Consider the following 16,410-nt stretch of genomic DNA (forward strand, 5'->3'; position numbering starts at 1 on the left):
GACACATCTGGACACAATCCTGGGCCATGTGCTCTGGGATGGCCCCGCTTGACCAGGGAGGTGTGACCAGATGGCGCACTGTGGTCCCTTCCAGCCTGACCCATCCCGGGATCCCGCGGTGCCGTGGCACAGGGGCAGCGCCATCCCGTGTCTCTGTGTGTCCCTGTGTGTCTCTGTGTGTCCCTGTGTGTCCCTGTGTGTCCCTGTATCCCTGCCTCTGTCCCCCTGTCCCGCTGCCCCCGCCCCGCCCGCGCTTCCCGGAAAGGTTCCCCGTTCGCTTCCGGTTCCGTGCCCCATCATGGCGGCGGCCCCTGCGCCCGGCGGGCTCTGAGCGCTGCGGAGCCGCCCCGCTCCCGCCGCCCCTTCCCCGCTCCGTCCGTGCGGGGCGAGCCGGGCGCGGTGCCGGCGCCGCCGGGAGCCGTTCCCGGGCTGCCGCGCGGCTCCTGCCCGGGGCCGAGGCGCCGCCGCCGCCGCCATGGCGCCGGTGCAGCTGGAGAGCGCCCAGCTGGTGCCGGCCGGCCCCGCGTCAGCCCCGGCCCCGCCGGCCCCCGGCGCCGTGACAGCCGCCGCCAGCCCCGGCTACCGCCTCAGCACCCTCATCGAGTTCCTCCTGCACCGCACCTACGCCGAGCTCACCGTGCTGGCCGACCTGTGAGTGCCGCGGATCTCTCCGTGCCCGGCTGGCCGTGCCGCCTCGCAGCATCCCGGGAGGATGCAGAGGCCTCGCCAGGGATCTGTCCCGGAGCTCATCCGGGGCTGGAGTGGGGGGAGGTGGTCGCGATTTCCCATTCATAAGATGGTTTGGTTTTGAAGGAACCATAAAGATCACCCGGTTCCAACCCCCTGCCACGGGCAGGGACACCTTCCCCTAGACCAGGTTGTTGGGAGCCCCATCCAGCCTGGCCTTGAACACTGCCAGGGATGCGGCATCCACAGCCTCTCTGGGCAGCCTGTGCCAGTGCCTCACCAGCCGAACAGGGAAGAATTTTTTCCTGATATCTAACCTAAACTTAACTCTTTTTCTATTTGAACCCATTCCCTGTTATCCTACTCTCATAAATGCCCTTGTCCATCCTCCCACCCGAGCAGATGCCTGTGCAGGCAGGTTGGTTTCTGCATCAGGCTGTGTCCAGGGACACAGCGAAGGCTGCTGAGAGATCTGTCCTAAACAGAGAAAATGACTCTGAGAACTGAGAGCAGCTGCAGATTGGCTGCTTAAATGCTTAACTTTGCCCCCAAGTTATTGCCAAAAAACCCAACTGGAGTGCTGGTACTGATATCAAAATATGTGAAACTGGAATGTCTGAAACTGAGATCTTTTCAGATGCTGCAACTCCTTGATTTACCTCTGTAGTTTTTAAATTACCATTTGATTATTTTTGGGAAATAAGTTATTTACATTTACTGAATGATTTGCTGTGCTGATATTGTTGCGTTTGAAGTGGCAAAACAAAGGGATGTTTTTGGGCCAAGAAAAACTTTCCTGAAAGCATTTGGACTCTGAATAAACCTGTTTCCCTCTTACTTTGTTTAACCATAGAGGTTCTTGTGGGGAAGATCTTTGTTTCAAGAAGTGACATACAGAACAAATGGGAAAAGACAGGTATAGCTCTTGTACATGTCTGGTAAGGGTGCAAACAGAAGTTTGCCTGACATGAGTTAAAGAAGGTTCAAACTCTGGAAAGGACAAGGAATTTTAGAGTTTTAGTTCACTGAGAAAAAAACTTCCAAAATATTAGTCAAGAAGTCGTTCCTGTATGTTTATGGCGTGTGTAGAGTAATTGATCTCAGCAGCCTTCATCAAACTCTTCAGGTAATTTGACCAGTTCCACTTTGCCTGGTACAGAGCAGTGACAGGTGACTTGTGGTACTATTTTTTATATACTTTGTAGTTGTGCAGAAGTTCCTGTAACTGAAGGTGTCTAACAAAATTTCTAGCTGTCTGGAATGTAGTAGAATGATATATAATACATCTTCTTTTTTCCCCCCTCTTTCATATAGATTACCAAGAAAAACTGATATGGAAAGGTGAGTTATGATACAACAATCTGTAATACATGCTAAAATATAGAACTTGTTCAGGATGTTAATAGTTGTTTAAATAAAATTTTTTTCACCTAAGTTTAGATTTTATGCAAGAAAATAAGCTTTGTCTGTCTTGCTATGCCTATATAGTTTCAAGATTTCTTTTCAGCATCAGCAACAATATTGGGTTTTGTTGGTGTTTGTGTTTGTAGTTTTTTGGGCTTTTTTTTTGTTGCTGTTATAGTAGGTGAACTCTGTTTAAGGGTATTTTTCTCTTCATGAATCTTGAAGCAATGAATTGACAGTAAAGCTGATGTGAAAGGGAACTTTAGAGTTTAAATAGATTCTAGTTAGTGTGATAAAGGAATATTTTGTTCAGAAGTAACAGTTCAACAATGACAAGGTAAAAACATCTTTTCTGCATTTTCCCATGTTACCTGGTCTTTCTTATCATGAACACTGTTTTGTGCTCCTGTTCTATGTGGTTTTGAAATGTAAAAATTATTAGAGAGCCAAATGTAAGAGACCAGAACAGCATCCTGCTGAGATGAAAAAAATCCATTTACTTTTCTGTTTCTCTTAATAAATATAATGAAACTTGTCAGAATATTGTTCCCATTATTTGTGTTGACATGTTAATTGACTTAAATTTCTTTAGAGAGATACAGGAGCGATGATATTTCTAAGAATCTTAATAAAGAATTCTGTGTACCAGAGTGATCATTAATTGTTACCTCAAAGCTTCCAAAACTCTCATAACATGTGGAATGAATCCCATTTTCATGGAATCATAACCTGGAATGATTACTTGTACCCCTTTTCATTCTGCATAGTATTTTATTAAGAGAAACAGTGTGGGTTTTGATTTGGTTTAGTTTGGGTTTTAAATTATCACAGTATTTACTGAAGAAATTACTTCTGACCTGGGTCCAGAGCTCCCTTGTACTCATGGGCAGGCTTTTCCCATCTAGATATTTAGCATTTTTAGGTAAAGTTGGATTCTACTTAGTTGGGCACATGGGTGTGGGGCAAAAAAAAAAAATCCTAATGGATTAAAGAAAATAAAACAACCTTCAATGTACAAAGAATGTCCTACAAGTGAAATTGTCTTGAAACTAAATGTTCACATCCTTGTTAGGTTTGACTTAGAACTCCTCTTGGTGAAATGGATTTCCAGTTCTTGGAGGAGCTCATCTGTAGGAATGTGGCTTAATTATCTGTATTTTCTCTAGCTTTGAGACTCTGATGGATTCTGTAGTTGGGCTTCAAGCTCTGTTTCTTGGAGCTAGAGCCTGGTCACATGAAACGTTTACTTTGGTGAAGATGTGATGGTGTTATCCTCTAATAAAGTTCACATAAAATATAACGGCTGTACTACAATGCCTATTTAAAAGATGCTGGGGTAAGAACTGAAGAGAAATTATGCATCATAGTATAATATAGTGCTTTTTTTCCAGGGTCATTTATTAGTTATCAATTGTAGGAATAAATAACTCTTACATGAAAGTGGTTGGATTAAGAGAACATTAGTACTGTGGTGGAAAATGAATAGTGCTGAGTTCCAGGGGAAATTCAGGGACTTTCTTCTTGGTGATGGAGACTGAGTCTTGCACGATATTGTTGTCTTTTTCTGGTGACCTACTTCAGTCTTTGGCTACATCACTGTGTTTGTTTGTTTTCCTCACATCTAGCTAGTTTTTCACTGGTTTAGTTTGTAGCTGTTGTACCTTGGCCTTTCGCTCTTCTGAAAAGTGTCTGGTTCCATCTTCCCTAAGTGACGATGTCAGTAGGATCTTGCTACAGCCTTTTCTTCTTAAGCAGGAGCAAATGCAGCTTCCCCAGTCCATCCTTGTATTCCACATGTTTCCTGCAAATGTAAATCCATCTTCTGATCTCCCCTTGATCACAGAGCAGTTCATGCTATAGAAGGCAATTTGTTGATCGGGGTAGTTTGCCCTTGGCCAATTTCTGATGATTGTTTCCAGACTAATTTCATGCTTGGTATTTAGTGGGACATAGCTTAGAGAAAGATGTGTCCTATGAAATTTTTTCTTAACTGAACTTAGGCCAAGTGACCTATAGGTCCCGAGATCCTCCTTTGCCTTGCTGAAGGAGGACATGGTGTTTGCCTTTTGCTGTCATCAAGACCTTTGATCACGGTGGGTTTTGAAAATGATAGAGAGCAACTTTACAGTGGCATGGATCATCTCCCTCAGATTCCTTGGATGCAACCCATCTACCCCAATGGACTTCTTTATGTCAAGCTTGTTTAAGTGGTCCTTAACTTGATTTAATTCTACTGTAGCTAATGCTTTACTCCCCAGACTCAGCCATTAGACTGAAGGATCTTAAACCTGAGATCCAAATTTAGCAGTGAAGACCAAGGGTAAAAAATGCACTGAGCAACATGGTTGTTAGAAAGATTTTTAATTTTTGTTTCTTCTTTCCTGAAGTTTCATCTGCCTTGAATATTTATTTTTTGTGTAGCCCAGCATGAGGTCATGTACATATAATGAAAGGCAATGTAGCAAATTCAAAGGCCTTTATGTTTTATTAGAGAAGTAGATTCCCAATACAGTTGTCATTCAGGGATGCTGGAGGTGGTTCTGGAAGCAGGATTCTGTCAAATCAAAGTAACAAGTTTTCTCTAACTTAATTTAAGTGGTATTAATGGAACAGTTGCCAGAATACTCTGTCAAGATTTGTCAATCATTTTCATTATTAAATCGTTGTGCTTTTTGGGAGCTGTTTTTTTTATTTGTTTTCAGTCACAGAACATCAGTTTGAGTTTTTCCTGCTATCATGCTGCTTTCACCATAGATGTTTGACCTAACTACTGGATTTTACCAAATTCTATGTGGAGCTTGTCTGAGAGATTAGATTACTGGCTTTCTAAAGTCTCACTGTACTCATCTTTCAAATCTCATAAGGTTTTCCTGAATCTTTCAAAATTCTCAACATCTTGTTTTCATAGTGTGGTTACTGTTAGAGCAGTGTGTACGTATAGCAGCTTGTCCACCACTTGCAATTTTAATATCAGGCTGAATGCCATTCCAAAACATGTGCTCTAGAACACAGAGATGTTACTGGCTTAATGCCCAAGTTCTTGGATGAGGTTCACAGTATGTAATGGAAGAAACAGGACCAGATGGTATTAGTTGTGCTCTGGCCTTACACATTCATCTGCTACAAGCAGATAATGCTTGCACAAAAGACTTAACCTCATTACAACCAGTCCTCTTAGCACAATCAGGCTCTTTTTGTGTTACGAGTTTGTGTTTTACAGATTGGGATCAGAAGGAGATGGAGCTTCTGTTTGGTAGAGGCCAATATCTTATGCACTAATTAATGTTCTTTTTGTCCAAACGCTTCTGTTATTTCAGAAAACCATATCAGGAAAACAGCTTAGGTTTGGGGTTTTTTCCAAGCTAAATGGAAAACCATGGTGAAATTAGTAAATCGAACACATAGAAAGGGAGGAAAACCTCTGTAAACTGTTGATGAAGTAGTATTTCAGAGTGTATGGTATTACAGATCTACACAGTAGATCTGTGTCTTGTCTGATGCATCTCCAATGTAGATCTGTAATAAAGCATGAAAATCTGCCTGTGCCCCTATTGCATTCTCTTTTACAAAACATAGCTCTGGAGACATGCAGACATACACTCCTTCATTTTGTCTGTTTTGTACAAAAATGATGGGAGGAATACTACGAGTCAGTAAGTTCTTACCTTAATTTCTTTGCAAGGCAGGAATGGAAAGCAAAGGATGGGGTTTTTGTGGTCTTCCCCACCACCACCCTATGTCCATATTGTAGCCTACTGTGTAAAGATATTATAAAAATGCTAGAATGATATTTTGTTTAGTATCTTTATTTATTTATTTGTTTATCTATTTGTAGTGAATATAAGTGTATTGTTACTGTCAGGTCCTGTAATCCTTGGGTATGTTGCCTACTTTAAACTTAACCTTAAGCCTCAGGGAAATCCTATAAAAGGTGTAAAGATAATTTAGTTGAGCTCACTGTGGAATTGTTTCTCTTACAGTTAGTAATTATTTCCCATGAATATGCTTTTTGTTTCCCCAGACAGTCATGATTTGTTAGAATCCATGTATGTTGTTAGGTATTCGAAACAGAGACTTTTTCCCCTATGCTCTTAATCAAACAAGCCACATATTACTGGTGCCTGCATTAACACAATTAGAAATTACCATTACAGCTCTTTTTTTTTTTAATTGGTACACAGTTAAATTACAGCTTTATTATATATCTGAGCACTAGCTTAACGTGCCATTTATTTTTTTCCAGAAAAATAGAGATAGTGCAGTTTGCAAGTCGCACTCGTCAGCTGTTTGTTCGTTTGTTAGCCTTGGTCAAGTGGGCTAATAATGCTGGGAAGGTGGAAAAGTGTGCGGTAAGTTAGACACAGTCTGGCATGAAACAGGCTCTGAGGGATGTGGATATTGCTGCACCCTGACTTCTTCTTACTACAGAAATTTTTAAAAAAATCCTTTTTAGAAATTGTATAATCTTTTTTTTAACATTTCATGTTCCTAAAAAGTCATCAGTGGCCCAAAATAAAAGGCTTTTCTGCACATAATGTCAGGAGCGATTTGGGTTAAGAAAACAGGACATGGAAGAAGGTGATCTGAGTGTGTTAGTTCTTACTATCACTTTCATCCTGATCTTTGATAAATAAGAATAAAGTCCAGAATGTTGCAGAAAAACAAGCCACTGCTGATTACAAACAAGTATGGTTGCATTCCAGTAGCAATCAGCAGATAAAGAGCTGTGAGCTGTACAGATCCCCCACAGCAGCAGGAAAGGCATGTAGATTTAAAGTGTCCTTGCATGTGAATGTAAGCAGTGGCCAGAATAGTCATTCTTTCTTTGTTTTGTAAATGCAGTTACTTGAATTGGAGGTGACAGATAAACTGAATATAAAGGGCCATTGATTAGTGCATTTTTTTGATTTGCCTTTTTTTTTTTTAACTCCTTGTCCTCTACAGATGATATCAAGTTTCCTAGATCAGCAAGCCATCCTGTTTGTGGACACTGCTGATCGTCTGGCATCGCTGGCTCGAGATGCTCTGGTTCACGCTCGGCTGCCCAGCTTTGCCATCCCATATGCAATTGATGTTCTGACAACTGGATCCTACCCTCGGCTGCCCACCTGCATTAGGGTGAGTAACTGCCATGTCTGGGGGGTTGTGGGAATCCCCTGTACGGCATCAAATGCACAGTAATCAAACTAATTGTCTGTGTGCAGATGGAGCTGTAGCTCAATACAGGCCTAGTGCCAAGTCTCTGCAGTGTCAGTTTCTCATGCAGAACACTTCCTGTTTAAACAAGTTATGCTCTCCCAGTAAAGCATTCCCTCCATTTACTTAGTTCCACCAAATTTAGTGATTTTATTCAGTGGTCAGTCTCGGGTAAAATGTAATCAGCTGGAAAGCAAATATGAGTGTAAGATATAAAACTTCACTGGGCAATGGCCTGTATCATTTATATTTTCAGACTTCTAGTCTGGCTGGTTGTCACAGTTGCTGCTATGAATCTCTTATATGTGTTTGGGATAGGTAGACTTGCTTGTGTTTATTGTAACAGGATAAAATAATCCCTCCTGACCCAATAACAAAGAGTGAGAAGCAAACCACACTTCATCAGCTAAACCAGATCCTTCGCCATCGACTTGTGACTACAGATCTCCCTCCACAGCTGGCAAATCTTACAGTAGGTAAGAACTGGAACTGTTTTTTTGAAGGATACATTATTGCAGGCTGATACAAAACTGCTGTTTTAACGCTAAAGCACAGCTAAATGATAGCATGATTGAGACCATTCAGGATGCTTCATCTATTAAGACTAGATCCTGTCTCTTTATGACATCAAAATATGTGTTTTTTTCCCCTGTTTGAAAAATGAGAGCACTGATAAAATTGCTGAAATATTATTTATTTTCAAGAAGAAATCCTGTGCAGGTAATTCCAAAATCTTTTAGACATTGTCTTGCTCTTGCAGCAAATGTTTTGTGAAACAGTCTTTGGGCTACTTCATCATGATTTAATTTTAAAATTAGTTGAACTGTTAGGTCTTTCTGCAGAAACTCTTTGAACTTGAGTTTAAGCAAGTCACTCAATGTTGCTTTTTTAAGCTATTTTGTTATTCATGTTTAGGCACAGAATTTGTTCATATTTATGCATGCCTTTTGTTTGGTGGCTCACCACAGTGCAAATCTCTTAAATTGTTTTGAGATCTGTTTTTATTTAGCCCAAACATTAAGACAACCTTTTGTACAGGAAGAATGGCTATAAACTGGACTAGGTTATTGCAGATTCACAGAGAATGGGGTGGGAACGGACCTAGTCCATGCTTTTAACCAAGACAAGGTTAGCCATTTGTTAACCATTCCCTACAGACCTACATCAAAGATGTTCCTGAAGAATCTTAGTGCTAGTTTTCTCTAGTCCCTGTGTGAGTGCTTGCAGTATCAGTATTAGAGGTATTTTTGTCTAACAGAAGTATATATGAATAATATGCCTAAGCTCTTAAGAGTTTTCAGTTAGCTAAACATTTCAATGACTATTATTTTCTGGTTTGGAATTTGGTTTGTTTTAAGAATATGTCTGGGGTGCACTTGAAAATGAAATTTCCTGAGTTAAATGGTTAATTTTTTTTGCAGGAATATTGTTAAATGTCTTTAATTGTAAAGGTGTATAACGTAGTTTGTTAAATGATTGAGAAGGTTGACCTGCATGTCAGAGTAAGGACTTGTACTTACTTGTTTGCTCTGCCTCTCATTCTTTTTATGACCTTGCTTGCATAGTTTTAAAGTCCTTGCTCCCAATTTGTGAAACAGATAGCAGTGTTCACAGGTGTGAGGATGTACATCATGTCAATTAGATAAATAATGTGCATAAACTTTGCTTGTTGTGTATATATAAATTCTTCAAAAGATTATCTTCCTCACATGAAAATGTATTTAAAATATTCTAATATTAAATAAATGCTTTGCAGTGAGATGTGTTTTCAGGGCTGGATTTCAGCCTGGGCTGAGATCCATGTTCTGAATGTCATTTGAGTATTGCTGAAAGCATTCATTGTTGGTAGTAGCAAAGAATAGGAATATTTCAGCCAGATGTCTTGTTTGTCAGGCTGGTAGTCAGCTCAGTGTTAATCTGTATTACAGAAGCACAAGTGTTAACAAGTTATCAGATTTAACAAGTTAGCTTCAGGACAGTTTGTACATCTTTCTTTGCTCCTTATTGACTTTGGGTCCGTTGCAGACTGTAAAATGCTCACAGTTGCATGGAAACATAAGCAACAGCGCAGAAATGATTGGGAAGTAATCCATTATGAGTGCCAGGAGCTACCACACTGTTATTTTTTAGGCATCTTAGGAGGCTGAGTGAAATAAAACATTCTTGTCTTCCTTAGCCAATGGCCGTGTGAAGTTTCGAGTTGAGGGTGAGTTTGAGGCCACCTTGACAGTGATGGGTGATGACCCTGACATCCCCTGGCGCCTTCTCAAGCTGGAAATTTTGGTTGAAGACAAGGAAACTGGTGGTAAAGAAAAAATCAAATCTTTACACTTTGTTTTTAACATGATACTCCTCTATGACACTGTATAAGCCTTTCTTATGCTGGGTTTTCTGCATATCACCACTTCAGAGAATGAAGTTACATGTACTTGTCCTGTTTTGACCTTGCTTTATAGGCTTTTAATATCTTAACAAAGCTATACAGTGACAGTGTAGTAAAATGACTGACATTTCCAGAGTAAACCAAGAATTTTGTTGTTTTGTTATAATATCTGGTATGGAAATTGCCCAGTACAGTTGAATCTCTTTTAATTTATCAATTTAATTAATTATTTCAAATACCTACTTTCCTGATGGCTAATGTGGCTTATTTTTCATTTGCTAAAGATGGTCGAGCCTTGGTTCACAGCATGCAGATCAACTTCATCCATCAGTTGGTCCAGTCCCGGCTGTTTGCTGATGAAAAGCCCCTTCAGGACATGTACAACTGCCTGCGTATCCTTCTGAAAGGGGCTTCTGAATCAGGTGTCTGGTGTAGCCTTGCTCTTAGTAGCTGGAAGTCAGGAAAGATGGATTCCCTGCTAAGCTTGGGGGAAATGTCTGAACACGAAGTTATGGTGGCCTTGAGGTAAATGATGGCCTTGGAAGCAGTAATTCTCAGGTGTATGTCAAATTAAATTCTACACACTAAATCAGCAAAGGTGAAGGTGAGGTATTCAAGGCAGCAGGTTTTGTGGTAAGTCAGTGCAGCAGCAGCAGCTAATTTTGGAGATGAAATACAGAGCTGACTTGGAAGTTCTGGGAGCTGGCAGTTCTTGCTACCAAGAACAGCAGTAAAGTGCAGTTGATGCGGATGTGTTAACTCTATTGTATCTGTGTGAATAATGAGAGGAGATACAGGATGTGCAGTGATTTTCCACTTGGAAAGGGCAAATTGCTTGACAATGTGAAATGGATTTCAGTGGAAGTTTTTCTGCAAAAAGAGTCATTATTTTTTAGGGTGACCATGGGAGATGGGGTTAGTGGTAACTAGAGGATGAGTGGAATTTCTTTGTTAGTAATCATCTTTTCAGGAAAAGATGATGACAACCAGAAATCTGTAAAACTGGGCTGTGACTCTCTTGTCTATCAATCTGCCCTAGGCTAGAGTTTAGAAAACCACAAAAATAAACCCCTTTGAGAAATATTTGGTGCTGTTTATATGTCTTTATCTCTGGATTAGTACATTAGTGTGTTTTCAGACAGCATCTTATGTAACTTAGATGATAAAAGGGTTGATGCAGTGTACAGAAACAGGTTTGTGTAGTACACAGACTTCCTGGACATTTTATATTTCCTTAACTCCATGCATTAGACTCCTTCTGCCTGGCTCTTCAGCTGGAAGTCTTGCATTCACAAACACTAATGCTGATCCGAGAGCGCTGGGGTGACCTTGTGCAAGTGGAGCGGTACCATGCAGGGAAATGTCTCTCACTCTCTGTTTGGAAGTAAGTTCATTTCAAAAGGACTGTTAACAAAGAATACATTAAATAACAGGAGGGACTGTATTTACCAAGCTTGAGCCATAATTTTCAGAATTCTACTTTCTTTTTGATGTGAGACTCCTAAATTCTTGTAATTAAGTACTTATATGTGTTACGTGATTTGCACATTAATGTACAGAAGAGTAGTGGATGCAGTTATAAATGAGTTTGTATTTACACAGATATGTAAAAATTGATTAGATCTCTGTCAGACTTCTACTGTATTTGTTGCTTGACTTGCACTAGATAAAATTTTAAAAAGCAATCCAAGAACACTTCTGATTGTGTTAAATTTGCAGTCATCTAGAATTCTTCATGTAGTTTACCAACAGTTCCGCTTTAAAATGTCATCTAAAACAAATGCCTTTTTCAGTTCAGTTGACATAATGTTTTTAACCAGAGCACACAGAATCAAGGTTTAGCTACTGAAAAACATATTTTCTGTACTTCCAGTTGCATGGTTTAATTATTCTATTTATTTTAAGTCAACAGGTACTTGGCAGGAAAACAGGAACTGCATCTGTCCATAAGGTCACTATAAAAATTGATGAAACTGATGTCTCAAAACCCTTACAAATATCTCATGAGCCTCCACTGCCAGCCTGTGATTCCAAACTGATGGAAAGAGCCATGAAGGTAAAGGTTTGCTTTGCAGGAGGCATCTAATTTTGTGAATCGAAAACTCAAGTGCTTTATACTGTCACTTTGACTCTATTTAAGGAGCTGTTTCTAAGATTTCTAGTAAACAGTTGCTGTAGGTTGTGTAATGTTTATGTGAGGACCTCAAGTTGTTGTTACAAATTACTGGCCTTGACTTAATCTTAAAAATTGGAGCTACTTCACAGTGCATTATACCACTTGTGAGATGGAATGGTGAGGCTGGGGGGAAACAACAGCAACATATCAGTTATTATTAGGGTTTGGTTTGAAATGCTTTATAGAGACACAGTTCTTCCCTTTCCTGTCTTGGAGCTCCTCTGAAAATCAGCTTCCCCTTATCACTGGAGCTGGCTACCTAGCAGTGCTATGCACTTTAGAAAATCTTACATTATGATTTGTAAATCTTGTGCTGAAGAGCTCATGTGGTTTGTTTGTTACAAGTGTTAGATGAAACTTAGTTTTACCTTATCCCTAACCAGATTATATCATGTGGCTTATCTGAATGTTCAAATGCCTGTATTTTAAAGGTGGGATTGTTGCAATGATCCAAAATGACTAACTGGAGTCAACTTCCCACTTGGATCATGCTTCACTGGGGATAATTCTAGATCTTGGTTAAAGATAGTTAAGAAAAACTGCATTCTGGGTATTATAATAAATCCTCTGTAAGTCCCTCAGCAAATGTGGCTGTGATATATCAGGATGTCTGTCATTATTTCTTTCAGTGTTTGGGGTTAGGAGAGTTGGTAAACTGGAGTGAATGGTGTAGTCTTCACACTTTCAGTACAGTTTTTCCACAGGGAAAGCTCCCCAACTCAGATCTTTCACCTGTCTCACAAAACTTCCTACTGATGTAGGAAGTACTGATGTACTGATGTACTTCCTCCACCTCCTGTACGTACTTTGTATTTCAGCCTCTTGGCCCATCATGTTACCGGTGCTGACAGACAAGTCTGTATGGTGAATGTTAAGAGCTAAGAAACCTAGTGAAGTATGGTATCTTTCTACTCTACTTCTAGAGTAGGAATTCTACTGTTAGTATAGTGAATATATTCTACATTTACTTGTGTAGCTACTAAATATAGAGTTGATTTAGTGAAGGTGCTGTATTTATGTGTAAATCTAAGAACATGCTCAGTATCTTCAGCATCTGCTGAAGATCCACAGCTGACACAGTCTAAGCTCACTGAATCAAGCATGCAGCCTGTAGATTAAGATATGAGGCCACTGTAAATTTGAGATGTATCACAGTTAATGCTGTCTCCCTTTATGAGGACTTGCTCTGAGCTTAAAAAAATTATCAGCTGTGATAAATACAGTGCTGCTGTAGTGTTTGAATAATGATCTCAGCTGTAATGACGTAGATGGCACACTGGGTTTCTGTTTGTTTAAGATACTGTATAAAACAGTGGCACAAACAAACATGTTTGTCTGAGCAGGTTGCTCTGCATTAACCTACAGAAAATTGGATGGAGCTATAGAACATAGTCACTTCTCAGTGAGGAAGATTTAACCCATTGCAGCTGCACAGGTGAAATGCTGTAGTGGATAAAGACATGATTTTTAAGGCCTTATCTTGGAAAGCTTGTCTTTAGGGGAAGGTCATTCTGGTATGCAAAAGCTTGCACCGAATATAGTACAATTCTGTGGTGCATGAATCTCTTCTGTATTTATCTCCTACGCTAGAATAAAATTTGAGTTTAATTCAGCTTGAGCAGCTTTCAAAGCAATGTGAGGTTACCTAGAAAAAAGGTTTTGCTGTAATCTGCAGCTTTGCTTATGCAAAATATGTAAATAATGTGACTGGAACGTGAATACAAATGCTTTAATTTAGATTATACAAGTAAGTTACAGTGAATATAAGTGGTGGCATGAGCTTCAGCACTGGTAGTTCAACAGAATGTAGATGCAAGCCCCTAGATACTTCTGTGTTCAGTAGGGTTGGCTATACTCAGTGTCTGTCGCTGCATTGTTACCCTGTTAGCAGGACTTAAACTTGTTGGATTTCATGTTACAGCTGCATGTATGTTTGTGTAGAGACAACCATATCCTAATGAAGCATTGCTTTGGGGTGTTTTGTGTTTAGAGTCTTTTTTTCTTTAGCTTAAGCTAGTTACCAATGGATGAGAAAAAAAAGCTAAGCTGAAAATGGACCAACCTTGATCCAGAACAAGTAGGTATGCACAGGGAGTGGCAACAGCATAATTTGTGAAATGTCTTTTACACCGTCTTCTAATCTTAGCTCAAAACTCCTCCCACTGCCTGCTGCACAGATAGAATCTCATGGTAGCTTGTTGTATTTTATAGTGCTCCAAATACTCAAGTTAAGAGTCAATGTGGCCACCACAATACTAAGCAGATTATTTCTGAAGTGATTGTTTCATTAAGTACCTTTGTTCCAGTGTGCTAATGCTGAAACTCTACACATCAAATATGAGCTTACTCAAGTATTTTTCTTTTTTACAGATTGACCACCTCTCAATAGAAAAACTCCTAATAGACAGTGTCCATGCAAGATCTCATCAAAAACTCCAGGAGCTGAAAGCCATTCTTAAGAGCTACAATGTTAATGACAATTGTACGTGTTTTCTAATGAAGTTTTTCTAGTTCATTTCCAGTTGTGTCTAGGGATGGTTTGCTTTTCTCTTGATGTTTCTTGTTTTCATTAATTTAAATTTAAAAAACTAAAGTGAAACACATTCAAAATTAACAAAACTTAGCTTTGAATTATTCTGCATTGATAATTGTAAAATACCCATACATCTAAATGCAGTCTAATAAATGAAGCTGGTAGAACATTGTGGTCTGGCTTGAAGGGTTAAAATTTACCTACTGTAAAAGTTGTTTGTGTTCAGAATTGAAAACAAATCTTTCACTGTTTTGAACTAGTTTTGAATGAGACTTTCCTTAAACTGCTGAAAATTTTGGGATTTAGATTGATAATTATGAAGCAGTGAGTTAAAAGATATTTGAGGATTAGTAATCTTCAAATTTGGTCTGCCTTTTTTCATTGGTTTGTCACTGTTTTCACAGAGAAATTCTTATATTCAGATTCCTCTCTATGTCAACACTATAACAATGTTCAAGTAAAGTTTGTTTCTCTAAAAACATACAGATTTTTTGATTATAAGTGGCTGAGTTTTAATAGAAGCTTGAATAATAATAAGAAGAAGCTTGAATTTTGAGTGAAATTATTTACAACATTTTTTGTTTAGCGTTCATCGAGACGGCTCTCCCAACTCTTGTAATTCCAATTTTGGAACCATGTGGTCGATCAGAGTGCCTGCATGTATTTGTTGATCTCCACTCTGGAATGTTCCAGCTGATGCTGTATGGTGTTGGTAAGTAGGCACAAAACCAGGAGGTGTTCCATATCTTTCAGGAATTCTGTGCTATGTAGTAATTCTGTGGGAACTGTTCTGTCAGATATGCAAAGTTTTGTGAGTAAATGAGCCCCACACTTGGGTCAAAATCTAGATATTGGAGTTTGAGGAATAGAAAAGAGGATCTTAGTGCTTAAGTGTCACAGTTCAGTTAACATTATTTTAAGAGGACAACAGTGTAGTTATTGTTGGGGGTCAATGCAGTTCATATTCTTTTTGACTGATTATTCCTGGTGTGTGCTGTTAATGGATGGGATCATTTCACATGGACCTGAGTGAGAATTGTATGATGTGACCTTATATCTATTGAGTTACTTCTGTTCAAGTCTTAGCTTCAGGTTTCACATTGCTTAAGAAAAGAATGGAAGTTATTTTAGTTTATTTGGTTAATGATATCCTGCTGTGGTCTTACAAGCATTATGGATTATCTGTTGGGACAGCAATTACATCTTGCACCAGAAGTTTCATCTCAATATGAGAAAGCAATTCTTTACAGAGAAATCAAACAATCCTTCTAACAACCCCCTGAGAAGTTTTGGTGGAGTCTTTTGGGAGTTGTTCAAGATGCAGTTACATCACCTCATCTCTGTTCTCTGTCCCACAAAAGGCTGGACCAGAAGGTCCCCTTTGAAGCCCGAACCTGGGCTGTTATATGATTATGAGTTAATTTAGATGAGGCACTTTCAATGTAAGTTTGAAGTTTTGTTTGAAGGACTGGTGCTAAGACCATTCTCCCATCTGATGTTCTTGCAGATCAACTGACACTTGATGACATAGAGAAGTCTGTTAATGATGATATGAAGCGAATCATTCCTTGGCTTCAGCAGCTCAAGTGAGTGACTTGTACAATTCACTTAGTTTGCATTTGTATTCTGGATGAGGACACTTGCATGGCTTTGTGTTTTACCACAGTAGGTGTTATAGGGGTTTCTCACTGTTGTAAGCAACCTTGAGTATTTGCCAGCTCTTCTAAGCAGTGAAGGAAAGTCTGGTTTTGTTTGGAATTGATTCCATAGTCCTGCTTTAATTTTCCCCCTTATATGTAGCCTTGTGCATCGCTGTATGCACACTTTGCTTGAAGTCTTTTCACTTTTAAGTAGCACACCACTTGCTTCCTGAGAATCTCTTTTTCTGTTCATGTTCATTGTCTATGTCCTTTATTCCACTGTTTCTACAGCTGAACTCTGCTTGTTTCTCAACAAGAATGATCTCACTTCTCACAATACAGAAGAAAAACCAGGAAGTGGCCTAGGATGATTTAAATAATACCTGTTTAT

The 16,410-nt window shown here is 39.5% G+C and overlaps 1 protein-coding gene across 1 annotated transcript in view; it reads left to right on the forward strand.

The window, feature by feature from the left end:
- Positions 1–475: 475 nt before the first annotated feature.
- MED14 (mediator complex subunit 14) overlaps positions 476–16,410 on the forward strand; it is a 34,717-nt gene continuing 18,782 nt past the window's right edge. Inside the window, exons 1-12 of the mRNA XM_053970257.1 lie at positions 476–651; positions 2,002–2,028; positions 6,335–6,440; positions 7,036–7,209; positions 7,634–7,763; positions 9,464–9,592; positions 9,955–10,062; positions 10,922–11,054; positions 11,576–11,726; positions 14,217–14,328; positions 14,966–15,091; positions 15,887–15,965. Coding sequence (XP_053826232.1) covers positions 476–651; positions 2,002–2,028; positions 6,335–6,440; positions 7,036–7,209; positions 7,634–7,763; positions 9,464–9,592; positions 9,955–10,062; positions 10,922–11,054; positions 11,576–11,726; positions 14,217–14,328; positions 14,966–15,091; positions 15,887–15,965 — 1,451 coding nt within the window. The remainder of the gene's footprint in view (positions 652–2,001; positions 2,029–6,334; positions 6,441–7,035; positions 7,210–7,633; positions 7,764–9,463; positions 9,593–9,954; positions 10,063–10,921; positions 11,055–11,575; positions 11,727–14,216; positions 14,329–14,965; positions 15,092–15,886; positions 15,966–16,410) is intronic.

The sequence above is a fragment of the Vidua macroura genome, chromosome 2 (assembly GCF_024509145.1).
Source record: "Vidua macroura isolate BioBank_ID:100142 chromosome 2, ASM2450914v1, whole genome shotgun sequence".
Classification (NCBI taxonomy): domain Eukaryota; kingdom Metazoa; phylum Chordata; class Aves; order Passeriformes; family Viduidae; genus Vidua; species Vidua macroura.